At 43.4% G+C, this 26414-nt stretch overlaps 1 protein-coding gene across 1 annotated transcript in view; it reads left to right on the plus strand.

The window, feature by feature from the left end:
• Window positions 1–650: 650 nt before the first annotated feature.
• Window positions 651–26414, plus strand: part of EML1 (EMAP like 1) — a 122056-nt gene continuing 96292 nt past the window's right edge. The window contains exon 1 of the mRNA XM_036383455.2: window positions 651–784. Within this exon, the coding sequence (XP_036239348.1) occupies window positions 757–784 (28 nt within the window). The 5' untranslated portion in view covers window positions 651–756. The remainder of the gene's footprint in view (window positions 785–26414) is intronic.

Raw genomic sequence — 26414 nt, forward strand, 5'->3', positions numbered from 1 at the left:
AATGTAAGTTGTAGGAGCAGCCACTAAACTGACATTAAAGTGGCATGTTTTAAGCAAGAAAAGCCATGAAGTTACAGAGAAATCTGCACTCGCAATATTATTATAAACTACGAAACAGCCTTTAGTAACAGTGTCACAAAACAATTTCTCAGATATTACAATATAAACAAAGACCTTTTTTTTCCCCTTCCTCCTTAAAGAGATACACCCTGGCTTCTGCCCCCTTTTCCAGCAGCGCTTGTACCCGGCCCCTGCAGGAGGAGAAGGTGCAGAGGAAGCTGCCAGAGCCTCTCCCCCAGCCCAGAGCTCCCCGAGCCCCCCGGGAAGCAGGAGCGCCCTGCGGGTGGCTCCCAGCCCCGGCGCACAGCAATTAGCTCTGGTCTCCCGCCAGGATTTGCGGCTTAGCCCTTAAAAGCCGTTTCATAAATATTCGATGGCCTTTCCGACAGGGTAATGTGCCTCTGTGACATTAAAGAGGAAACTCTGCGAAGGGGAGGGATGACAACAAATTTATCCACCAATAGCACACTCTTTTGGCACAAAAGCACATTCTTATCTTTGCATCCCATAATGAGAAGGCAGGGACGGGACTGTTGCTACAGCTCTCTGGGTGGGTAGATGTGCAGTGCAGGGGAAGGGTGGCTGTAAACTGTTTGGTATTTTCTCCCCCCTTGCCTTTGCAAAGAGAAGGACCCGCGCTTGCGGTCCCGCAGTGGTTTCTTTCCTAAGCCCCCGGTGAGGAGGACTGCCCACACCATGTCAGACTGCGAGGGACTGCCTGTGGGTAAGCGCCAGATTTATATTTACCCCGAGTCCTGCGACTGGCTCACATTCTCAGATTGCAAAGGCACACGCGGAGCCGCAGCGGGGCGAGCAGAAAGTCCCCGAAACCAGCGCAGGTCCTGGTGCGGTGCTCAGAGTCCGTGCGGAGGGTGGGAGGGTGGCACTGCCTGGATTTTCTCCGCAGGAACAGCGGCTGGGCAGGAGGAAGGGTTCTGGAATTCAGGCTGATGAAGGACTGGAGGGTCGCTATCCGCAGGGATGATGGTATCGATGTCTTGAGCTCACCGAGGGGAGTTTGTGGGGATGGGTGCTGCAGGAGCAGGCGCTGTGTGTGGGTCCTGTTTGTTCCTTGATAAACCTTCCCGGATGGTAACGGACACAGCCAGGGCAGATAAATGTAATGCAAAGGGTTTATTTGCTGAAAGGAAACAGAAATGTGCGTTGTTGTTAAAATAAGGGCATTGCACACTTCTGCATCTGGGAAGGAATCCTGTACTAGGGCTTAGGGCTGTATCTGTCAAACTTCACTGAGCAGAAGAGCACATCAGCAAGAAGCATGTTTCTCAGCTGTTTTTTTAAAAACTTCTATAGGAACTGTAAATATTATCTAGGCTGCCTGTAGAAAAGGAAACTTGTCAAAATGATAGCCTTATTCTCTGCCAAGGTATTTTACTAATAAAGAGATGGACTACTGGAAATGCCTTTTATTTTTTATCTTACCATGGCAAGCATTTATCTTTTCAGTAGAATATGTATATGCAACATGTACTGTGTGGCACTCCTGTTCCATTGGTCTGTGGAGGCTGTGCATCAAAGATGAGGTTCTGGGCTAAAAAGTGTGGCTGGGGAAGGAGAAGGCTGCTGCAGTGTTTTTCTTCTTTCCTCCTCTCTCTGCTTCCATTTTACAGAGGAAATCCCAAGTCCAAAACGTATCAGTCATAACTAGAGTGGAAAAATATTAATTATGTATATGGTGCAGAGTGGGCTGCACCATGCACAATTCCATGGGTTGTTGCTATCAGCTAAAGACAGGAGAGATGAAAATGAGTATTTCCTGCCTATCTGCTCAAATGGGCGAACTGTTAACTAGCAAAGTTTCACTTCTACAGGCTTTGATTTTAAGGGCCTGGCCCCAGTTTGCTTATTAAGCACTCTGAGTTGGGGGTGGGATATTTCAGGGTGACAGTATCAGTATCAGCTGGCATCTGATATTAATGATGAAACTGATATTGAGAGTGCATGGCATCTTGTGTGCAGAAATTACTGATATCTCAATTACCTATACTGCTGAAAGGACCTTCGAGTTTTCTTCCAGAAAAACATTCATGGATGCATTGAGGCAAGGAAGCAATTTCCTAAGGACAGGAATGAAAAATAAAGTGATGTATAGTCATGGATTAGGAATGTGCCAGAAACAGAGCAAAGGTTTATTTCTCTCTGTTCTCCCAATAATTCTCCCATGCTGCTTCCAGGCCTGCTCCCAGGAAGCAGAGCTCACCTTGCCCCATGCCAGGTGAACCTGTCCCAAGGGACACCTGCTTCATGGACCTGGCAAAATATCCTGTACTTACAGACATGTGGATGCATTATATTAATATAAAAATGTGCATCAAACCAGCAGTGGACAGAGGAATGGTAGTACTCCATCAGAGTTATTAAGCAATCTTAGTGAACCAGCTGCTGACAGCTTGCTTTTCATGTCAAGGAAATTTTGAAATAATTATCTTCATGGCTATTGCTCTTTGACAAGCTAGGTCAAAGTTTAAAACTTTAGCCATTTAAAACTTAACACTCCATAAAAGGAGTTGCAAAAAGTCATTATCAATACGCTATTCTAATCTATACGCTGCTTAGTGTTCACTAGTGCAGAAATGCCCCTTTGCTGAATCCAATGAGCACAGCAAGGCTGGAACTGTACATCCAAAATTCTTGGTTTTGAATGCATCCAGATAATACAGCTACAAAAAGTTGGTGCAGTGACAGATATCATTAGCACTGCAATGTGGCTGCAGTCCAGGGCCCTGCTTCGAACACAAACCCTACAGCCCCGTGCATGTGCCCGTGTATACACATGCACAGGGCTATAAATAAGTGTAGCCAAAGCTCAATATTAGTGTCAAGTGTATGGAGTGCTTCAGTAACCTCTTTGCAAAGGGTATGCCTCACGAACAACCTGGAGAGTTGCACTTTGTAGTCACAGGAAATTAATGCCAGAGTTTTTAGACTGCTTGCAGCCTACACAAGAATGTAGCAGGAACAGCTGTGTAATTGTTCCCTCAGAAAAGCAGCTTGGGGGGAATGGCTGAATATAATCTTTGACTTAAATAGCTGGATATGAACAGCTTGATACGCCAATAATTTTTAAGAGACTTTATTCAGTGAGAGTATCCTACTTCAGTGCTGGAAATGGTTATGCAATTTTTCATGATGAAAGAATTGGGTGTTTTTAAATTACTGGTTTCTGTTCAATTCCAGCATGGCTGCACCCTTTCACTGTTGTGGAATGGAAAATTGAACATGTGATGCAAACAAAGTTTTATTTTGTTGTTTGGATGTAGTACAGAAGATATTAAAATAGGATCTTAAATGCCAGAATTCAGATTACATGTAAGCAAGTGTACAGTTCAATTCTGGATTGAATTCCTATCAAAAAAACACGACAATTGAAAACCTTTTGAGATTTGAAAGTGAACAGAATTCTAAAATTTACACTAATAATTTCCCATTGTAACACAGGGAGATAAAGAAAGATCAGTCACTTCAAGACAAATGCACTCCTATTTCTTCCTCATTAGCAATTATTGACATACAGATGCTATCCATTAGTGCCAGCTACATAGATTTCTTGTCACTCCTACAAGCAGATAAAAGAAAAGCACATCAATTATTTAAGTGCTTCCCCTTGTGTGTATTATTTTCCTCTTGTAAGGAGTCGTGGTTCAGTCTCTGAATGACTGAACAGCTTTTCACGCACCCAGCATTTTGATTAGGAATATATGAGTCATGATGGTTCTGCTTCTTAACACAAACCTTTTGACTTCAGAAAAATCTCTGAAGTCATGCAAGGGTTCTTCAAGTGCCTCTTTTCTTTCTTTCCCCTTTCAGCCACAGACTGACTTTGAATAGCATGGGTAACTTCTTGTGCATAACACCACTGTTGAAATAACACAGGGTATTGAGCCATAACAGATGAAGATTATAATGCTGAAGAAGAACACCAGGAGTCTCATATATGCATACTTTCTCTGTTATTTACTGCAACAGGGCTGAGAAGGGAAGAAACAGGATTGATGTAGCTTGTTCTGCAGCAGGTGGCATGCGAATCTAACCAAATTTCCTTAAAATTCCTCACAACCTTTTACTGGCCTTGTTTCAGTAGAGGAGGAAGCAAGACTTTTCATCTGAAATATGTTCCTGACTCTTTAGCTAAATACTTCCTTTCAGAGCTAAAATTACATGTTTCAAACATGTCTTTAAGACAGACTGGAGCCAGTTGATAAAATTAGTGTTTTCAGAACTAGGATATCCCAGAAAAATATGGGAATTTAGATTTCCTGAAATTCAACACATTCTGCACTGTCATGGAGAGTCCATTTATCTCAGCCAGAGAGGCTGTTAGTGAGCAAGGCCTCCAGCTCCCACGCTGGACTGTCTCTAACAGCTACTGGGAATAAAAAATATGGCCCATATGCATTTCTGTAACAAACAATCATGACCCAGCACACACATGAGCTCTACTCTTGTCAAATAAAATTTTCCTACTTTCACATACTCGTATTGGCATAGGACTATGCTTGAAATTCACATTTCATTAGATTTGGTAAAGAATGTCTATCTTTTTGCAGATAAAGTGGTGGAGCACCACTTTTGCATCACAGTTTGCAGGGTGAGACCCTCAGTGAGAGGCAAAGGCTGAAATCCCCTTGCAGAGTGGCTGTGCAGACTGCAGCTAGTGCTCAGGGATAAGCAGAGAAGAGGGAAGGTTTCTCCAGCATATCAAGCCAGTGCTGTAGTTTAGGAATGAAATGGAATGACTGGAGCATCTCAAGAGAGGGGTCTGCAGGATGAACCATAGCTCCTGACTGCACTAACCCCACCAGCACTGGCTTGCATGCTCAGAGCTCCCCAGGAGCATCCCCCTGCCAGGGGAAGGTGAGCCCAGGGTGCTGGGGTGATGAGCACCTGGCAAGTATCTGTATCATTTATCAGGGTTTGGGATGGATAAACACTTCACAGAAACTCTAATCTTAGTGTATGGACCCCTTGGCAAACTCATTTCCTTCAGCATTTGGGAAGTCAGCTTAGGAGATGAATGCTAGCTGTTAGAAGCAGTCACCCATTTTCCAATAGAGTGTTCTTTCATCACAAAATACAAATGTTACTAATTCAAAATGCAACATTTTGTTGACAATGACAATATATTAGCACATTTCTAAAGACCATATCTTTGAAAATTGAAATTGAGTGGGAGCAAGACAGAAAGCCTTGGGATGCTCAGGTAAAATAAAATCAAATCAAATATCTGGGAGTATTGCCCCAGTTTGATGAAAATGGAACAGAAATACCAGAATTATCTTGGCAAATGGGAATTCTCCTTCTGACCAGCTCTGCTGCTCCTCCAGAAATTCCATGTGTCCTCAGTCTGTGCAAGCATTGCCTCGAGCAGCAGGGGCTGTGCATTCAGGGGGCAAACACTGATGATGATGAAGATGACAATGATGAACCAATCATAGTTTAAAGCTTTAGAGAGGGTTTGGAACACGAAGGTCAGACAACCACACAAGGAAAAATTTAATGACTCTGGTGCCCCATAAATCCATGTTTTGCAAGAAAAACCCCAGGAGTAGATTTTTGGTGATGAGCAAGCCCCATGGAGACACCAGGTTGGAGCCTGCCAGAGGTGTGCCTGGAAAGCCATCTCTGTTCATACAGTACTTTAATACAGCCCCATGAGTCAAGATATCCAGCTTACTGTCCTTGAAGGGTTAAAATCACCTGGGTGCAGCCTTCACCTGGTGAGGGCTGAGCCTGGGTTAAAGAGCCTGCTGGGGAGGGGTTCCCACCTTCAGACAGGGCTTTCAAAGCCTTGGGGCTGTATGGCTCAGCTGTGCTCTCTTCCCATGCACCTCCTTAGGCGTTTGTTGAGGGCAAAAGGGCTTTTCCATCTGGGAGAGATCTGAGGCCTCCCAGATCACAAAGCATTTCAGTGCTGAGAAAGGGAGAGAGCTGGGAGAGAGACAGAGAGCAAGGAGCAACTCCACATTTGCACTTGGGCAAAATGCCACACATGGCAAAGCTAGTTCTTTGTCACCAAAAGCAAAGATGAAGGAAGGTGATCTCTGTTGCATTCCAGTCTTAGGGAGTTCTCAATAGGGGTTCAGCCTAGCTTAAGCAAATTTAGTGTACCTGTACATAGCTGGGTAGTACAACACCCCTGTGCCACTCATAAGTGACATATTTCTGACAACCAGCTTAAAAGTTTGCAACTTCTGGAATTAAAAAAATGGCAGTCTCTGTTGTTAGCTCTGTTTTTCTCCTCCAGCATGGATGTCCTGCCCCTTAGGCCTGGTGGTGGTTCTGTGGGAGCTGACTATGTTCCAGGAGTGTCCTGAGCACAGGCACTGGGTTAGTCTTCATCTCCAACCTCTGCCTTTAAAGTAGCAGGTGAGGTTTCCTTCTAGACTAACTGGACTAGAACCAGACTACTGGACTAGTCTAACTATTCAGCTGGCAAGCAGAGCCTGTGCCAGTTCACTGCTTTTCTGAAGCAGAATGTGAGTATGTGTGCTGTGTGCTGCAGAGGCTCCAAGTGGAGTATTTGACCTAGCAGACACATTAACACCCATTTTCACAAGAAAATATTGGTTGGTTTGTTTGTTGGTTGGTTTTCTTTCTTTGAGGAGGGGTGCAGAAGGAGGAGAGCTCTTTCAGGCAGTCGGTAGAGGCAGTAGAAGTTTGCATGAGCATTTTCTGCTGGTGGTTAAGGATCTAGTTAGGAAATACAGAAGATGCTACATCTTTCCTAAGTGCTCCTCCCCTCCTCCCCCATCCCAATGGGAGGATTTTCCTTATCTGCAGAAATACTTGGAAGCTGTAGTTTGTCCCAGGGTCTGTGAGCAAGAGCACTTGCTGTGCTGCACATTTCTGAACAGTCTTATTCCATGATGTTTGCAGGAACTTAAGGCATGCAAAAGAGAACCAGACTGTTTTTTCTCTTCCTCTCCTCCATCCCTCATAACATCTGCAGTATTGCCAACACATTCTGTGTTAAGCCATCAGCATTTAGAAGCCATAATTGCATTTAACAATGTCTGGAGCCTTCTCTTGCTGCAGACCTGTTATACAGGCAGTAATTTAGAGGGTGGGGCCCCCTTCCCTTCCTTTGCCATTCAGACTGCAAACTGAATGCTCAGTGTGCCCTCCCAGAAAACCTGGCCAGTGCCCAGTCTCTCATCATCATATTCAGCTCCTTCTCTGTCCCTGTTATTTCTTTCCTTACAGACTGTGATCAGCTCCCTCTCCACACACTTGTGGCTTCCACAATTAAATTTGTAACATTAGGGATTACCTCACATCTCAGTCCTCCTCTAAAACTCACATAAAAGACTGTCAAGATCCCTCAAATGCTTTCTTCCTTGTGGGAAAGAAACTCTGGGGCAGAGGAATGGGCTCCTGTCAGATGCCAGGTGCTGGCATGGACACATTCATAGTGCCCAGGCTCAGTTCCCTGCAGGAGTCCTGGGTTTCATGGAGCAGCTGAAGTCACCCTTGAGTCAGCAGGGCACACAGGGACTGGCAGAGCTGCTCTTTGCTTCTGCACATGGTCTGTCACTCACACAAACTGCTCGGGGAAGAAAAGCAAGCCCTTGCTCAGAGGACTCCAAGCTAGGCTCAGAGAGATAGATGGTTGTGACCCTGGAGGAATCACCACAAATTCTGAGAAGACTTTGGGAAGTACAATGCTGTCTCCATCACAAAACCCAGAGCATTTCAGAGAGGTGCCAATGGCTGATTTATCTCAGGCAGTTTTTCCACACTGCCCAGGTGGGAACCCCCCAGCCCCACATCACTGCTCTCAGCACTGTTTGTATGGCTCAAGTTTCCACCACTTCAGTGCTCCTTGGGAGAACACAGGCTCATCCCCATGAAGTATTATGAAGGCATGAAATTAAGTTTGGAGAGATGATTGAAAGGTCCAAAATCCCCTCAAAATCCATTGATACTACCTGCAAACTTGGCATTTCCTGTAATTCTCACCATCTGGAAGGGGATTTATCTTGCAGATAAATGCACACTTACACACATATACTTTGTGATGTGTTCTTTGTGGAGCTGCAGGATGTGCTCTGGCTTTACAATCACACTGTGCACCCAGGACACTTCCCAGTGACTAACATAGTTACTGTGAAAATGGTAAAATCCTTACTGCTGGACCACAACGTGGAAACTCTTGGCAGACAACTTGCCTGAAGAGGTCTGCTGAGGAAAGGAAAGGAAAGGAAAGGAAAGGAAAGGAAAGGAAAGGAAAGGAAAGGAAAGGAAAGGAAAGGAAAGGAAAGGAAAGGAAAGGAAAGGAAAGGAAAGGAAAGGAAAGGAAAGGAAAGGAAAGGAAAGGAAAGGAAAGGAAAGGAAAGGAAAGGAAAGGAAAGGAAAGGAAAGGAAAGGAAAGGAAAGGAAAGGAAAGGAAAGGAAAGGAAAGGAAAGGAAAGGAAAGGAAAGGAAAAAAACCACACACACACAAAAAGAGCTGTGTGTAACACCTCTGAACACCTGAGTAATTTTTTGCAGAGACTCAAAAAAAAAAAAATCTAAAGCAGTGACAGCAAGCTGAGCATCTCAGGTTGCACTTGATCATGTGATTATGAAGGACCTGACTTCAGGTTAAACTTATAATTTGCACATCTCCCACTCATGCTTTGGGACCATGACCCAGATTCTTTGAAATCAAACCTTTCCATTCAGTCCAATGAATTAGGATCACAGCTCTCAGAAATGTCAGCAATATCTTCATCCCCCTGACCCACCAGTACAAATTGTGGCTGGGTCAGTTCAGTTGTACTCCTCAGAGCAGCAGCCTGAGCCCTGTGCTGTTGGTTGGTGAGATTTGCTGGGTGAGGCCCCACCAGCAAGCACTCCTGGTGCATGGGAAGTACCAGGCATTACTCATACTTTGTCCCAGCACAATTGCTCAGAGAAATGTATTTATATTTGCACTAATCAAAACTTAGTGAATGTTTCATACTTCCCCTACTGAAACATTGCTAGATATGACTCAGCAATGTCCCACAAAGAGCCATGGCTGCAGAATTATTCAGAGTTTGTAAGTGAGAGACTGAGGCACATCAAGATTAAGCCAAAACCAGTTCCCAGTGCTGTGGGTGTGTAATTGGAGATGCCAAGGAGCTCCTCTTTCAGAGCACCCAGCACACCACTGTATTTCAGGTATTCAAGCTCCATTGGCAGCTGTGAGCATGGGCATGTCCATAAATCAGACCTGTGGTCTCTGGTCCAGCATGAGGAGATGAGGAACCTGCCAATAGTGACCATTTGGGAAACCCTGGGTTCCCACAGCTGCTCCATGGACCAACTTCTCCCTTCAAGGGCTGCTCTGTGGCTGCAGCACAGATGCAATGCAGTTCCCAGCAGAACTTTTCAAGCTAACTTAACCTGAAATTGTCCTTGATCTTCCCAGAATGCTATACTTTACCATGTTCAATATCTTCTAGAGGTGAAGCTGGGATGTTATGATAAACAGCATATTGGAAACACATATGTCATGAATACAAGATACTTGGACACCTCATGACTAGATCTCTAGCAATGAGTATACCCGTTGTAATTATAACTTGATACTTCAGCAATTGCTTGGAGATGCTCTGCAATGTCAATAGCCTTACACACAAACACTTCTGATACAGGAAACCTGTCTTTGGGACACTAAATCTGTAATTTTCTGCAGCTCTTTATCTCAAATCAGAGGTTTCCTGGTTCATCTTGTTGCTGTGATAGTCAGCTGACCTTCTGACACCCATATGACTTAGGCATGATGTTGCAGTCTCTTTGTGCTGGAGGCATATGGACCACATGTGGAAGGATTTTGAGAAGGAAACTGTTATTTCCTGCATCTACCATAAATTCCAAATGGTATATTCAGGCATAAGTGTTCCAAACCAGACAGCGCATTGATGAAATGGAAACAATTTATCTGGGAAACCTCATCTAAACTGTTTGATTATTCTTAGTGCTGCCAACTCTTTGATGTTTATCATGAGCCTCTTAAGACTTGTTTTAATTTTTTTTTTTTCCTAAAGCCAGGTTTCTTGGGTCATGATTTTTTGGTGGCTGTCAAAATGTCTATGCACTGTCTGTTTTCACACAGTCAGCAGCACATGGGGCTTGTTATGCCACTGGAGACCGGGGATTTATTTGCAAAGATGTTTTGGTCAGGTATTCAAATATCCAAGGCTTAAGGAGAAGCATCATGTGGGAAAGTGTGAGAGAATCTGCAATGTCTGGAACAGATATGGTAGACTGAAGCATACAGTGCTCACATGTGGAGGATGGAGAATAATGTTTCTCTAACAAAAGCTGTCTTTCTAAATACCAACCACATTTCTGTGTGTTTTCATTTTGAATCATTTAATAAAAAAATTGGAAAACTCCAGGGAAAGCATTCAATCTGCTCACAGTTGTTCACAGGAGGAGTGTTTGTTTTCTCAGCAAACTCCTCTCCTACAATTATTTGGTTTCTCCTGGCACACAGAGGAGCTGGAGAGTCTTTTTGCTGTCCTTTACTATTCCCTGCCTACTCTGATGTCCAATAAAGTGGGAAGAGTAAGAAGACATTTTCACTATTCTCCCACTACACTGGAAGGAGAAAACCACTGAAAATTGACCAGATGGCACATTTTTGTTGAGGCATGGTGAGTCTCATTCCCTACTGTGGGAGTGTCTGTGCTCAGGCCATTCAAAACATAACCAACACCAGCAAGGATGCAGCACCATTTCTTGCTTTGGGGATGCAGAGGGATCATCAGACCCTGAGCAAGAGCATCTCCCTGCTTCATTCTGCCTTTGGGATTTCAGCAGGACAAAGCCAGCTCCTGAGGGAGCACAAGTGCTCCTGTGCCACATCTCTCATTCTCAAGGTCAGGGGTCCCTGCAGAGGAAGGGAGAAAGAAGAGCACCCAAAAAAGCAGGAGAAAACTCACTCTGGCTATGAGACACAGCCAGCCAGGAGCTGAACATCTCAGTTTTGTCCGAGGGGATGATACAGGATTAGAAAATACTTGTTTGTACTGAACTGATTTTATTTTCTCTCACAGAGTTATGCCTCAGAGTTGGCCACGTGCATTTGCTTCCTTTTCCTACTGAAGTTCAGCAGCTGGGTTGTCCTAAATAATGGTGCCAAATCTTTAAAGATTTCCTTGTTCTGAGATGATTGCTCAATTGACAATCTGCCTTGTTAGTCAAGCTGCCTTGAGGGACCGTGGAGAACTGGAGGCAAGTGGATGTTTTAATGAGTTCCACAGAGAGTGAGAGAAGGCTGTAGCAGGAACATTGTCCATCCCAGCACGGCCCCAGGCCCACCCAAAGAGCTGCTCTGTGCCACCTGGACTGCCTGGGCTCTCAGAGCAATCCCCAGTGGAGCTGTTTGTAGTGAAGGGCCAGCACAAGGAGATCTAATTTATTTTCCACTACTTGACACAGTGCCTTGCCATGGGCCACCCTGCTCACCAGTCCTGGAGAGTGCCAAGGAGTGAAGGCAGCTGGGCAGGCACCCTCCAGTACAGCTTCTGCAGGCTTGGCCTTGTTCTTCTGTGCAAAATCACTTGTTACCTGCAATGAGTCCCACACCTGTCCTCTCAACAGTTCATAGCACCTGATGAGCCCATATACTCGAATTTCTGTGTTGATCCAATATCAAATATCTATAAAAGGTGCAAAAATCAGCAGCAGTGCTAATTACTGAGCTCAGACTATGGTCAGAGATAGTCCCAGGCTCCTGCCCAGAGAGGGAGGTTAACTTTAGTTCAGTAAGGGGTTATTAGATCCCTGTTTCTCCTTCCATTATTTCCCAAAACCACTTACCAGAACTGAGTTATCTTCCTTGTCTAAATTCTGTAGCTACAGATGATGTTTGGCTGCCTTGTCTGTACTTTCAAGGCCTTATGCTAAATTTAGACAAGGAGGAGATTCTTCTCCTCTGGACCTTCATTTGTGGGTTACTCACTGAATGCTGCAGGCACAATGTGAGTTAAAATCCCATTTGCTGCACAGCCAAGTGGGTTAGGGCTGGAAAATTGATTTCTTCTTGCTACCTATCAGAGCTCCACGTGCCCTTCATGTGAAGGGCATGTGCCTTGTGCCCTGAGGGATGCTGCTGTGGGTTTCCAAAGAGTCAGGATCACCTTTTTCTTTCCTACATGTTACCTAAGACAGGCACTTAAAAATTCTCTCTTCAGCTGTGTATGGGGACCTCAGGAGAGCCTAAATAAATTATATCTGTGCTGCAGTGTGGTGCTCCCTGGAGACATTTCCCCTGAGACCTCTCTGGCCTTTCTTCAGTTCTTCGAGTCCTGTCCATCTGCTGCTGCCTTCCTTGTTCTGCCCACCAGCAAGCCTTGGGAAAATACCTTGATTTTATCCAGAGAGGAAAGAGGGAACATCAAAACACCAATTGTAAGAATTCATGGGAGTAATGTTTTTGCATCTGAATACTCATGAAGTAGAAATGCAAAGCAATTTTCTGTTTGCAATGAAGAGCATGAGAAAATTCTTTGTACTTATTAATAGAAAGCACCTTCTACTATTTTTGCATCTTTGATAAAGGTGTGTTTCTCCAGTTCTTATGTGATAGACATGGAATTCTACCAAGTATCCAGTGATGAGACAAACTACAATAGTGAAATATGATCCACTTGCTCCTGTCACTGAAACCTCAGAGGGGAATTACAGCCTTCAGCAGGGTTCATTTGAGGTATACTACTTAAGGTAATAGGGCTGGACAATCTCATTAAGATTTATTTCCACCCCATTTAAGCACGGGTTCAAAAGTACAGCTGGAGCTGTACTGGCTTTATCTTTGGCTTACAGAAGAGATTGCAAAAAGAGGTAAACAGAAAACACTCACTCAGCCAGGCCATGAGACTGCAGTATAGAGCAGACACAGGTTTGTGCCCAGTCTTGGAGGCTGAGAAAATTGGAACAAACTTTTCATCCTTATTACATTGCATAGGCTTTTTCCTTCTATTTTCCCTGCCATGGAATTTAGGAGATATTGCATCATTCCTTTAGGGAGAGAGAGGCACAAAACAATTGCATCTGCTCTTCTTTAATGGTAGTTCACCATGTTCACTGGATTTCTTCCAGACTTGAATTTGTCTGTACCCATTAGGGAAATGTATTGGTTAGGAAAAATACATTTTCAAACATTTCAGCTTGTGTTGTAGATTCCCTAAGCAGTCTGAGATGTTTACAAAGCTCCCAGCACATCAGGCTTGTCCTCCCACAGACCACAGTATTGATGACAGTAATCCTTCTATCACACTCCAAGTGCTTCTCCTTGCTTCTGTTGAAGCCATCCAGACTGTGAGTTATTTGGCAGATTTTTTCTCTTTTTTTTTTTTCAGTGTAAAAGAAGCAGAGGAGATCTCACCTGGGAGAGGAGAATTTGCTAGATAGCAAATGCAGCAGCCCCTGTATTTGCTGCAGTGTCTTTTTGGTGAGAGTGAATAGAAGCACCCAGAAGCATCAAATGCTCAGGGCTGGCTGCTCCTGCCCAGACAGGCTCTGGGTGATGGTGCCCTGGAACCCAGGGGCTTTTGGGATCAGACATCCTGTAAGCCACAGGCAAAGCTCAAATTGCCAGCTCAGTCCAGCTCTTCCCATTGCAGGCAGCATCTTCAGGCTCATCCTGGTGAGAGGGTGGGCTGCAGACTGCAGGGCCAGCACCAAGGGAAGCCTTCAGCAGGCAGGTGATGCAAACAGCAGAGGACATGGCCCCAGGCATGTCCTAAGTGTTGCTTCCACATCAGCCTAGTCGGGCCTTTTGGTCTGGAAGGGGATTTTCTTGTTCAGACATTGCACTCTCACCCTTCTCAGATTTGGACCATCCTTTGTGGTTTACCCAAATCCAGAGTAAATGAGTACATCCAGAGGCCCCTGGAGAATACTAAGACAGAGAAAGGCATTTGGCTCTCTCCAACACTTTCTGTGAGAGAGTCAGCTGAGAAGTAGATCCAGCACTGCTGTTCCCTAAGTTTGATTTCCTTGGCACTTGTTAGATGCACAGAAATGTACAATCAACACTGCCATGTAGACAGGACTAAAATTGGAATGTTTGGAAGAAAAATAAGGGATTGAAGAGAAAGAAAAATGGAGTCAGCAGTTCTTAGGACCCATCACCATAGCATCAAGACATTGTTTACAAAACTTCTTTGTTAAGAAGTTTCCACATGCTCTTTCTTTCAATTTCAGTTAAACTCAACATAGTCACTGCTCTGGATTTAAACTGTGCCCTGAAAGGCCTAAAATCTAAACATGGAAACATTTAAGTCATTTGCTAAAAGAAGAAAATGAAGCTGCATCCAGTGCTGTGTGAGGACCCCTGGGCTGATCCTGGAGCTGCAATGGCCCCATCAACAGCCAGGCAAAAACCTCTTGCAAGCCCCAGAGCTGCCATGATGGAAGGAAAACCCCAACATGCTGTTGTTCAGTGGGGAAACTCTCCTGCAAGCCCCAAAGCTGTTCTTATAGGTAGAAACCCTCCTGCATGCCCCATAGCTGCCATCCTGGGGTGGAAATCATTCTGCAAGCCCCAGAGCTGCTGTCTCATGGGGACAACCCTCATGCAAGCCCCAGAGTTGCTGTCTTGGAAGTCCAAGGCTGGGCCAGAGGTAACAAGAGCTGCCCAGTCAGCCTGGTGAGCTAGGACATAACATGGCCCCTCAATCCCTGCAGCTGCATGTCCAGCACTGCCTGGCACATCCCTGCACTGTCCTCTCCTGTGTGATCCAGGTGTGCTCCAGGCCAACAGCAGCAGAATAAAGCCCTGCCTATTTTCAGTGGCTGAGTTGTGTGAAATGCAGTTCAGACTCTGGCATGAAAGGAGAAAAGTATTTGGGTAGTCAAACTTCATTTTCTTTAATTTGGAGTTATTAAGAATATTTATATTTTTAAACACAGTGTTTAACCTGACAGCATCCCATTAAAATGCTTTATATAAGCTTATTAGGAGCTTCTGTGCAGTACTATATTTATTGCAATTAGCAAATATTAGTGGCTCAGACAAACTGCAAGATATATTTTCTGCCCTGCTCCTATTTTGTTTCTCATCTCCTTGCCTATCATAACCTAAGCCTAGCCTAGCTTAGATTCTTTCACATATCAGCCTTTCTGTCTGACAAGCCTTAAAGAAGGAGAAATAAAAAAAAGGGAATTGAATAGAAAATTAACCATTAAGAGCCTCTGAGAAATCAAAAGAGCCTTTTAGATTAAGTCTCTCAGTAGTGTCAAGGCTAGTAGCAGTGCCAGTGGCATTAGTGGCACTAAGTTACTTAATTCTAGTATGATTCAAAATCATTTGTAGCTATGAGCTTATCCAGAGTAAATCCTCATCCTCCCAGGTCTTTTGTTTGCCATCTCTTGACAAGCTACATTGCATATAAATGAGGTGATGAAACATGTGAAGGAGGAATGTATTTTCATTTGTATTGGAGTTTCATGCGTGCAAATGCTACTGTACAAATACCAGTAATGAACAGTATTAGTGGTTAATGAACTCAATCCTTATTTGGGCTTTGTTTTGGGGTTTTGTGCCCTTACACAGATATGAAATATTGAAATGAAAGGAAGGTTTCCCTGAATAAGGACAGAGGCCAGTTTTAAGAGATACTTACACCTCTCTCCAGTCACTGAAAAAGGGTGGCCCAGCTGGCCTGCTCCAACCAGGATGGCTCTCACAGGATGGCTGGAATTGAGCCTCTGGGGTCTTTCATGGTTTGTGAGCAAATCACAGGCTGCTGAGCCACTTTAAGCCCACAGACTGTCCAGAATCCAAGGGAGGAGCAAAGGTTTGGGTACCTGAGTCTCAGAGCCAGAACATGTGCCAGAACTCTGATAAAAGGGCTGGTTCAGACCTTTCCGGAGAACTTGACACTCCTGTGTGTACACACAAATGCCTGAGCCTTGACACTGATGAGCAGATAAGTTCTGGTGCTTATCCTGCAGCCTCCTGAGAGGATCCAGGGCTGTCCACCCATCCAGGCTGGTCCACCCAGCAGAGGCATCCTGGCTGCCTGGGCTGGGTGCTGTGCACAGGAGGGCTGGAGCAGCATTAGGGAGCAGGGCAGAACCTCTGCTCGACCCTCCACCACCAACCTTGACCTTTTCCCTGGCAATGCCTGAGGCTGTGCTGGGAAGGGCTGCTGGGCCCCTGGCAGCCCTGCTTGGCTGGGGTGCAGCATGAGATGCAGATGAGGGCTCCTCTGCCCTCTGTGCTCCACTCTCCATGAGTGATGATACCTGGGGAAAAAGACCAACTTTTTTGAGGCTGTTAGAGGTTTTTTACTTTTTCTGGAAAGGGGGAAAATAAAGGTGTCCATGAAGTTCACTTACTCACTTAACAGTTAGACAAAAAGGCATCCAATCATAATCTTCTTGATTTGAATAGATCTCACTGTAAATGTGCCAGGTATGTGGAGCAGCAAACAGTAAAATGATTTTTCATTTACTGCGAGCATCAAAACTATCCCACAAGGTTCAGAGATCAGTTCAGAGAGTTCATTTTGTGGGCTTGGGCAATGAAGGCTCTGGTTTAAAATGCCATTCTTCAGCTGTTAATTACCTTAAGGGCCCAACTCACAGATATTTTCTAATTCTGTTATTTTCTATTGGAATTGCTTGGGTCTCTGCTTCTTGTCCCAGCTGTTGCTGCCCTTTCCTCCTAATGCCCTCCAGTGGGACAGCCTGCTACTTCACCACTTGGGAATCAATCCCAGAGAGTCTCTTGCAGGAGATACACTCCAAATGCTCATCACTGGATAAGCACGACCCCTAAAGGCCATTGAACTGTGCTACGTGTCATTGCTACCAGCAGAAATTATCTGTTGCAGGATGTCTGGAGCTGGTTTGCATTCCCATCTAGAAATATTCATGCTGGTCTCTCTCATTCCTCATATTTTTCACTGATTTCAGGGAGCTCAGCTTGGACCTACTGCTCGGGCTGAACTCATGCTCCTAAAACCTCAAGGTCTCATCTATTTTATTTTTCTTGGAAGTTTTTTGATCCAAAAATGCATCAGCTGACAAGTGTATCTTTGTCTTGTTGTGCCTTGTACAACTGTAATCTTTATGGCATGTACTGGCTGAACTGAAAAATATCACTGATGCCTACTTCCACTGCCTTTCCAGGAACTGATTTAGGACACATTCTCAAGATTAATGCCTTGGCTGATGGTGAGGAGCATTATGAGTGGGACCAAGATAGGGTCAGATTACATGAAAGGAGAAACACTAGCTGCAAAATCCACTACTATGCAGAAGAGAGCAGAATAGTTCATGGATTAATTTACCAGCATTTCAAAGCTGCTCTGCTGGAGATGGAGCCAGCTACAGCACTACAAACTGGAGTCTGCATTCCAGTTGTTTCCTGTGATCTTGCACTAGTTGGTTTACAGAAAATTTAAAAAGAAGGATAAATATTGCCTATAAGCCTTGTTGCCAAAGAAAATGCAGGAGGTATTATTTTCAGCTGCTTACTCATTAAGAGGGAACTGCAGCACTTGAGTCTTGCTTGGCTTTTTGGCTGCTGGGAGCCAACAGTTTTCCTCTGTGAGTGTGGAACTGTGCACGCCCAGCTCTTGAAGGAAAACAGGGATAAATCACGAGTTTTCCAAAGTTACCTTGTTAAAATAATATGTATGGCATAAGCATGTGCAGTCATAAACATGCTGTTGGAAGGGAAAATGTTTGGGGAAACTTTGACAAATTGGAAGATGAATATGCTGGTATCTCCAGTTGTGCTCCAGTAAGGACATGCAGTATTATGTGCAGATTGCCTGAAGACATCACTGCCTTTGCCAGGGATAACAGTGTTTCCTAACAAAGACAGATTGTGCCTACAGGGAAAAATAAAAGAGGTGGCTGCCAAATAATATCAGTGAATGTATCAAGAAAATACTAGTTTGTTACAAAAAACCATAAAAATCTGGTTACATGGCTTTTCTAAACTGAAGGAACCAACTGATTGTTGGTAAATAAGATTCCTTCCAACCCAAACAATTCTATGGTTCTGTGAACTAAGTATAACTGCCCAAAGGACTCATTCATTATTCCCCAGTTATCCTACTGCAACTTAAATACCTCACAAAACAGTCCTTAGCAGCAAAAATTAAAACCAGCTGTGTTTTATTAGTTACCAGTGAATCTGCTCATCAAAAGATGGAAAGGAAAGGAAAGGAAAGGAAAGGAAAGGAAAGGAAAGGAAAGGAAAGGAAAGGAAAGGAAAGGAAAGGAAAGGAAAGGAAAGGAAAGGAAAAAGGAAAGGAAAAAGGAAAGGAAAAAGGAAAGGAAAAAGGAAAAGCCATTAACCCTAGCATCCCAGATTCATTCCCAAGATGGTGTTCATGGGCACACTGATTACTGAGTGGTGGTTTCAGCCCCAGGAAAGGCCTGACTCAGCCATGTGCAGCTGCAGGGATGCTCTGGAGGAAAAGCAGGTTTTGGCTGCTCTGTGCTTGGGGCTCACATCAGTAACATCAACATACACTCATTGTCCTGCCCTCCCAGCTAAACACCTCTGATTTACCTGCCCCTCACATTGGAGCAGACATAAGGAAAACCATTGGGCAACTAAAGAAGCATCATGTTCCATCATTCTTCCTAGTGTTACTTGTGGGGAGAATTTGCATACAAAAAATAAAAGATACCTCCAAGAATATAGTGATATTTTAACAGATAGCAAAAAATCCAACAGATAGCAAAAAATCCAAACACAGCCCATTTCAGGTTCAAAATGCCTATCAATAAGCTCAGTTACACATTTATAAATCATCACTTGAACTACAAGGATGTCACCAAAGAGCCCAATTTAATTTCCTCCCAGTCCATGACAATTTACAGGACTCTGATTTAAAACCTGGTCATCACCCTAAGTAGGTACGTTCGGGGGCTGGGAATTTAAGTCACATGAAGCTTTCCTTCTCACATGATGCCTTTCTTAGCTGTAGTTCTAGAAGTCATCCAGTGCAATTATGTATTTCTTGCATAGACCAGAACAATCCGAAGAGGTTTGCTACTGAAGTTTAGCAGCATACTCCTGTTTCTGTTATTATTCTAACATACAACCTAAGAAAGGGAAAATTCCTTGGCTTTATTTGTTGGGGCTTATTTTCTTATTATTTTTAATTGGGGGGGTTGGGGGGGGGGGGGCTGGGTTTTATTGGTGGGTGGTTTTGTTTGGTTTTTTGGGTTTTTTTTACAATGTTGTATGCTCCCAGGGAAATAATAGACAGTGATTTATTTATGAAATTCCTACAGCAGGAGGAAGCCACGCTTGGGTCTTGCTGCATGGAGGGAGATAAACAAATGAACATATTTAGCTAAAGAATATGTAACCCATAGGAAAACAGACTGAACAAGACTGGAGAGACATATACAAGCTGGCAGCGGAGATACTGAGACAGCGAACAGAATGTTTAGATAGAGGCACTTATGGGTATTCCCCACCAACAAGTGAATCATCCAGGGCATAAGTGGCTATTTTTAGCAGCAGTGTCTATGTTACTTTTGCCTTTTACATTGAGAAAACTGTGAAGCACCAGATAGGAGATGCTAAAAATCCATGCAGGGCAATGCTGGGCTTCCTTGGACAGGTGAGCTGGACTCAGAGTGCTTTTGGCCTGGCTGTGCAGTGGACCTACAGTGATAGATAGATAGATAGATAGATAGATAGATAGATAGATAGATAGATAGATAGATAGATAGATAGATGGATGGATGGATGTGAGGGGAGGTGTCTCCATGGAGTATCAGTACACTCTCCCAACACACATCATCACCAGAGTGGGAGTCCTCAGGCACCCTTTGTGCTGACAGCCCCCACTTCCATGCTTCCCCTCAGCTCCTCTGTGGGGATCAGGGAGATGGCACCTTCTGATATCCCAATCAGTGCTCTGGGGAAAGTCCTTTGACTTCAGCTGTAAGGATCATGATTTAATCCAACAATTTAGCCCCATAATAGAAACCAGCTGGTAACAGAGTATTTGGTTTTGTCATTATGTTCACCACTTGGAAGTCGCAGGCTGCAAAGCCCCTTTGATTTGTGGCAGGGCATTCCATTAACACAGCCATAAAAACAGCCAAGATGTTTCCATTGACAGCACTTAACAATTTTCTCTATTCTTTGATGACTGTTCACTTTGGATGGAAAGTGCTTTTCTGCACCACTGAAGCACAGCTAGCACATAACCTTGGAGCACTGGGAAGCGCTGAGATGCTACAAGAAGTCACACTTAGGAGAGCACATCCCCTCTTTGGCACTCACTGCCAGGCCATGCACAGCTCTCTGCCTGCAGCACAGCTGTGTCATCCACAAAGCAGGACAGGATGTGCCTGGTGACATTGAGGGGGGAATGGAGTTAATCTGCCTTCCCCTTTTGCATGATTACCAAGTCGATTTTGCATTCAATTATTTGTATGCAATTGGTGGTAAAATCTATGCAGGTCTAAGCTTGCTCCCCAAGCTTTTATTGGATAGCAAAACAGTGTGTACTTGTCTGGTGGTGGGGGATATAGAGACTGTAAGTTGAGAGGCTGGTGTTCAAATCCAGCAGATCAGCATAAAGCCCTTAGGATATTATTCTTGCTGCAATTACAACTAACAGCTAAAGAAAGGTTAGGAGACTCACGTAGTGAATAGAATTGTTTCTCCTCATTTGCTTGTATGAACGCTGCAGACAAGGATAAATAGTTGTAACTGTAAAGCTCTCAGTGAAAAATTGATCCCCATTTGTGTCTAGCTGCCTCCAGCTTTTCCTTATGGGAGGCAGTGATGGGTCATCAGTGTGGTCATTTTAAGCTTGCTACAAAATAAATCTGATTCAAGAGTCTCCTTGAGTGACCTTTGCTTATATGCACAAGAGTTTGTCATGCAAAGAGCCCCAGTGATGCTGATGCTAATAGGTAGATGGTAGAGACAATTTCACAGTGACTGCTAGAGACTGGAGATGAGGAACAAAAGCTCCTTTCTGAGAGCTGCTCATCCATCTCGAATGCTCTGACTCACTTCACCTCGTGTGGGACTGACTGCTTAGAAAAACCAGCACTGCCATCTTTGCACCACGTGGCCAGGATCACAGCCTTAGCATACACAAAGCATTACTCATTGCAGCTGATCCCATTAACGCTGAAGACACAGGCTTGCACTTACCCTGGACAAGCTGCAGAAAAGGCTTCTCTATGAGAGGATTATGGCTACTGTTCAGATGCTCAACATTTCCTAGTTAAAATATTTCACAGTCAAGCAACAGCACCATTAAGCTTGCAATGTATCAGCATCTGTTTTATTTCTTCTGTTAAAGTCTTGCTAAAGATTTTGGGGTTTTGTAAAGCTGCAATGAAACAAAAATGAACTGTTGGTGTTCTTGATTTTACAAAACTACTTAAGAAATAGAGGAAAAATCTCTAGCTCAGTTGTACAACATCATCAGAGTACCAATGCAAAATGGCAATGCAATGCCATGTCAATGGAAGCAGTAAGATGAGCAGATTTCTGGTCACCCAACATGAGCCTCTCTAAGTATGCTTGTATGCAAACACAAAGTCAGTCTGACATCAGTTAGAAGAACTATGTAATCTTGCATCAAAATATTTTCCCAGCTCTCCATGTTTCCAAATATATCTAATTTATGCATTTCTGAGCATATAGTGTGCATTGCTCAGAGCTGAAGCAGGTGTAGCAGCTCTTCCCCATGTTAAATCAGAGATGCTGTTGCATATTTCAGTGGATAGAAAAAGTATTCCTCCAGGTGGTGCCAGGTTTGAGAAAAAATTTGACAAATACATAGTAGGCATCCAACACAAGCCCTCCAAACTACAGTCTTTTACTGCAGGACATGTACTCTCCCTTTCCAGTGACCTTGCCATCCTAGGCATGTTCTTATGACATCACCTTAATGCTGTGGCTTAAAAACAGCTTAATTAATTTAGTGTCTGTGCATTGCTGTCTGCTGCCATTGTAACATCCACATAAATAAAAAGAAGAGCAGGCACTCAGCTGCCTCTCATGCAGAGCCCTTTGAGTCCTGGCCATAACCCCCCAGCTGCTCCAGGGGCATCACTGAGGAACATGAAATCCATCCCTGAGGAACCAGCCCAGGCAGACCACAGTGGAGCACCAGAGTTCTGTGCAGGTCATTTGTTTCCTCCTTTACTTAAACTCACGTTGATGTTGAAATGATGATTGACTTATATTTTATAACAGCTGGGATTTTAACTTAATTTACAAAGTAATTAATTTTCTTTAATTGTGATGGGGGCTTGCTGTTAAGTAGTAAGTAGACAGGGATAGTACAATGATGATTTCTGGGGTCTGGATGCACTACTGTGTCATTTCTGTATAGTCTGATTTTAAATACCATACTACAGTAAGAAGAATTGTTCTGATCATATGTTCTTTATAAGTATTACCTGATCATGGTGGCTAATTTAGTCTGAGTGTAAAACAGAAAATAGCTTTCTTTTTCCTCCAGTACAAACTGGAAAGAAGACAGGTGGCAGTAAAAAAAAAAAAAAAAAAAAGACTACAAATCTGAAGCAAGCTATAATGCCATTAATGGTTTAAGTTACTTTAATAAGAAAGGATTTGTTGCTTACTAGCTTGACATTATATATAACTGCTTTCAATAAGTAAGGGAAAAAATAACAAGATAAGCTATGAATATAATTAATTTTAAATATATGTAATTGTCCTAAATAGTAGAAATAGTAGATTTTTTTTTATTTTACCCATTAAGAAAAGTAATCCACATCTGAGATCTAGACAAGAAAATCCAAGACTAGAGTTCATGCAGAGTCTAATCTGTGTAGATTACAGCACACCCCCAAACCAGATTTAAAACAGAAGGATGTGTTGCATTTCTGCCCCAGACTGGAAACACCAGCTCTCCTGCAGCAGGGTGCAGTGACTGTAAGGACGTGGCAGTGCCTTGGTGCTCTGCAGGTGTGACCCTGCAGGTGCTGTCAGTGGCTGCTGGGTACTGCTGGTGCCCTTCCCAGCACGGGAACCCACAGAGCTGCCTGAGCCTGGCAATGGGCACCCCAGCAGCAAGAGGTTTTATCTGTGTCACAGACCAACCCTGGGCCCTGAGCAGTGAGAACAGGCTCAGACCTGTCCTTCTGACAGCCCCACTGCTGCATTTCATGGCATGAGACTCATTAACTGTGAGCAGCTGAGATAGCCCAGGTCAAAAGATGCTTTTGGAGCTGGCTGCTCTGCTCAGAGCAAGCTTCACAAAAATGTTATGCTTGATCATGTGGAAGAGGCACACTGAGGATGGAGGAGATCTGTTGGAGAGCCCTGACATTTTATGCTGGCACACACCCAGGAGCTATTGAAAGGCAGAAGTACACTGAGATCTCAGCAGCTATCTGAAGCTATCCAGATGGGAGCTTGAATGCCAGGGTTTGTAGAAGATCAGATAATTTACATTTTTAACAAAAGTAGTTTATAATAGATAGTGTGATGAATCCATCCTCGTGGGTTCTTCTGTGCTCAAAATAAAGAAATAAAATAGCTAGATGTGGATAAATCATACTACTTTTATCGTACTTCTGGAGATCACATTGCCCAGCATGTGTGGGATGGGAATCTCCAGCATGCAGGGGACCCATGGGAGGTGGGGACAGTGGATTTTGGAGGTACCACAAAGCTGTGCAGGGAATGGTCAGGCTGGGTTGCCTCCTGCACATCTTCTGGTGTCGACACTGAGCCATGCGTGCACCCAGGCACTTATCTGGCTTTTATTGCATCCTGATGTTCTCCTCCTGGCCATGTCATCCTCAAGATGTTTTTCCATCTCCTCTAATCAGATTAACCAGCTGCTCATGCTTTAAGGACACCAACTCTGTGGGATGTACTTCAGACCATGGTCTGTCTCATCTCCCTGTTTACTCCCTTGACAGCTGTGTGCCTGAAGCAAGGGGACTGCATCTGTCTTGAATTTCTGGGACACCAAAATTCCCTTTCCTGTTTTCTGAGCACTGTTCTCTCTCCAAAACAGGGCTCAAGGTGGTACCTTCCCTGGAGGCCTGGCAGGGACAGACCTGTGCTATCTGCTTCTGCTGGTATTATCTTCCAGGGTATTTTAAGGGATGATGTTTTATATCCCTCAGGGCACAGCAGCAAGTGATTGAGATGGTACCTCTGAAGGGAACAAGCTGCCACTGCAGCTGAAGCTCCTTGCTTCTTTGCAAGGATGTTGTTAGTTTGCTGTAAAAAGGAAGTAAAATTCATATGTGAAAATGACATGTCACTGGTGATGTAAGCCAAGTTTTTCATTAGTGTCTCCACAGTCCATATACACAGCAGTAAATGTCTATGCAAGGCAAGGAATAAATGTTTCCATTGTTGTGCTTACAGTCTGAAACAAAGACCCCAGTAATCCTCTGAATAGTATCAAATATATTCAAACTACAACATAAAAGACTTCCATAAATATATTCATTTCAAGGTGCCTGAAACTCTGCTCTTAAAACACACCCAGAGCTAATTTGCCAGTCAAATCAGCAGTGGCCATGCCAATCAGATGACCAGCAAAGAGCTAACACTGTTTACAGGACGAAGTCTGGGCACCACTCAGTTTCACAACTGCTTAGAAACAGTTGCCATCACTACTTTTTTTCTGATATTCTCCAAGTTCTTTAAGATATACAACTGGACTTGTGAAGCAGTAGTTACTGTGAATGTGCATATGTCTTCCCTCATAAATTATTTCTGGAACATCTTTAAGGTAAGGCAACAAACATCTATGAACTACATGAGCTGTAATTGTTGGGTTTGACTCACAGGTATTTTTATTCTGGTGCTCATTGCTTCATTAAAGTATTGATTTTGTCAATCAATTCTTTAATGGTAAGTAAATAGGATTTTTAATATAAGTTTATTTGCATAAAGCTAATATCTGTGATGCAGTGTTTGTTGCTATATTGTTTCTACCACAAACATTAGCTGCAGAAGATGAGATAAGCTATCTGTATCCAGCTCCTACATTGGCCATACCAGGGCTGAGAGTATGACCAGGTTTATATTTACTGCAATTTGCAGAGCTTTTACACAGTTTTACATTTACTGTCTGGCTTTACATGGTCTTGTGCTTATAGCACTGCAGGTGTATTTGTGCTGTAGGCAAATTTGCACTTTAGAAAGCTTGGATAAGTGGTGATGTGATCATTATCCATTTTCCCTAATCACAAATGAAAAAGCTGGCCTAAAATGAAAGGAAATCAGGATTAAGCTAGCTAGTCTACAAAAATACAACCATCTACATACACAATTTTCTTTCTGCCTAGAAATTAAAATGTTAAATATAATGTCTACTTATGAAAAGAATATTTTTTATTATTTTTTATTATTTCTTCCTCTAATAGTCATTGACTATAATTGAAAGGAAAAAAAGAAACAGAAATATTTTCATTTTATAGTCTGAAAAGTGTTCTGGAAACATAGGCTTGTGTTGAAGCATTTCTCAGAATAGTTCTTTAGATCCATCTGTCAAAGGAAGATGTTAAAATGGGCATTATCTATCTATCTATCTATCTATCTATCTATCTATCTATCTATCTATCTGTCTGTCTATCTATCTATCTATCTAATGGGTCTAAGATGACACCTTTTTCTGAAGCACATTTCCTGTTGTTTTCATTACTCTTCTGAAACATACATGATACCATGTAGGAACATTCCTTGATACATTTGTTTACTTTTTATTTACATTTTCTTTATTTTTGGCTGATTAAATTCTATACATCACACTTTCTAGGCATATGTGCACCAGTACTTAGCAGTACCAACTCCTAAGTGTAATCACATCACCAGCACTAACTCAGAAAGATTATCAAACATTATCATCCTCCCTCCATCTTCCCTACTCAAGTCTCCTTGCCAAAATTAGGTTTCTTTCATAGTCTCATTAGGTGCTTTTACCATGTTCTTTGTTCACACATAGATGCAGCAATGTGTCATTTCATTCCTGAAAAGTGCTGGGGGTGAGTAGGATGGGGAGGAAGCTGAGAATCCCCGTCCCTCCCAGCCCTGCTCCTGTACCACAGTGCCAGGGAATGTCACAACATTGCCCCTCGGGAATGGAGCTGCACTCTCAGCCCAAGCACATCACCTCATTTGAACTCCTGCAGTATAGAAAATGAGGAGAGGTTTTATTCTATCCAAGAACATCCCCATAAAAGGAGTGTTAAGTAATTTCACTGATTAAGAAATCTCTGCCATTCAATACTTACTCAAGCAGAACTATTGATGGGAAGATCCCTATTACAGCTTGAATATTCTTTCTCATAATAATAATGAAAAACCTGATGCATATTGTTACATTTTGAATGAAGGCTTCTAGGCAGTA

Source organism: Molothrus ater, chromosome 6, assembly GCF_012460135.2.
Source record: "Molothrus ater isolate BHLD 08-10-18 breed brown headed cowbird chromosome 6, BPBGC_Mater_1.1, whole genome shotgun sequence".
Lineage (NCBI taxonomy): Eukaryota > Metazoa > Chordata > Aves > Passeriformes > Icteridae > Molothrus > Molothrus ater.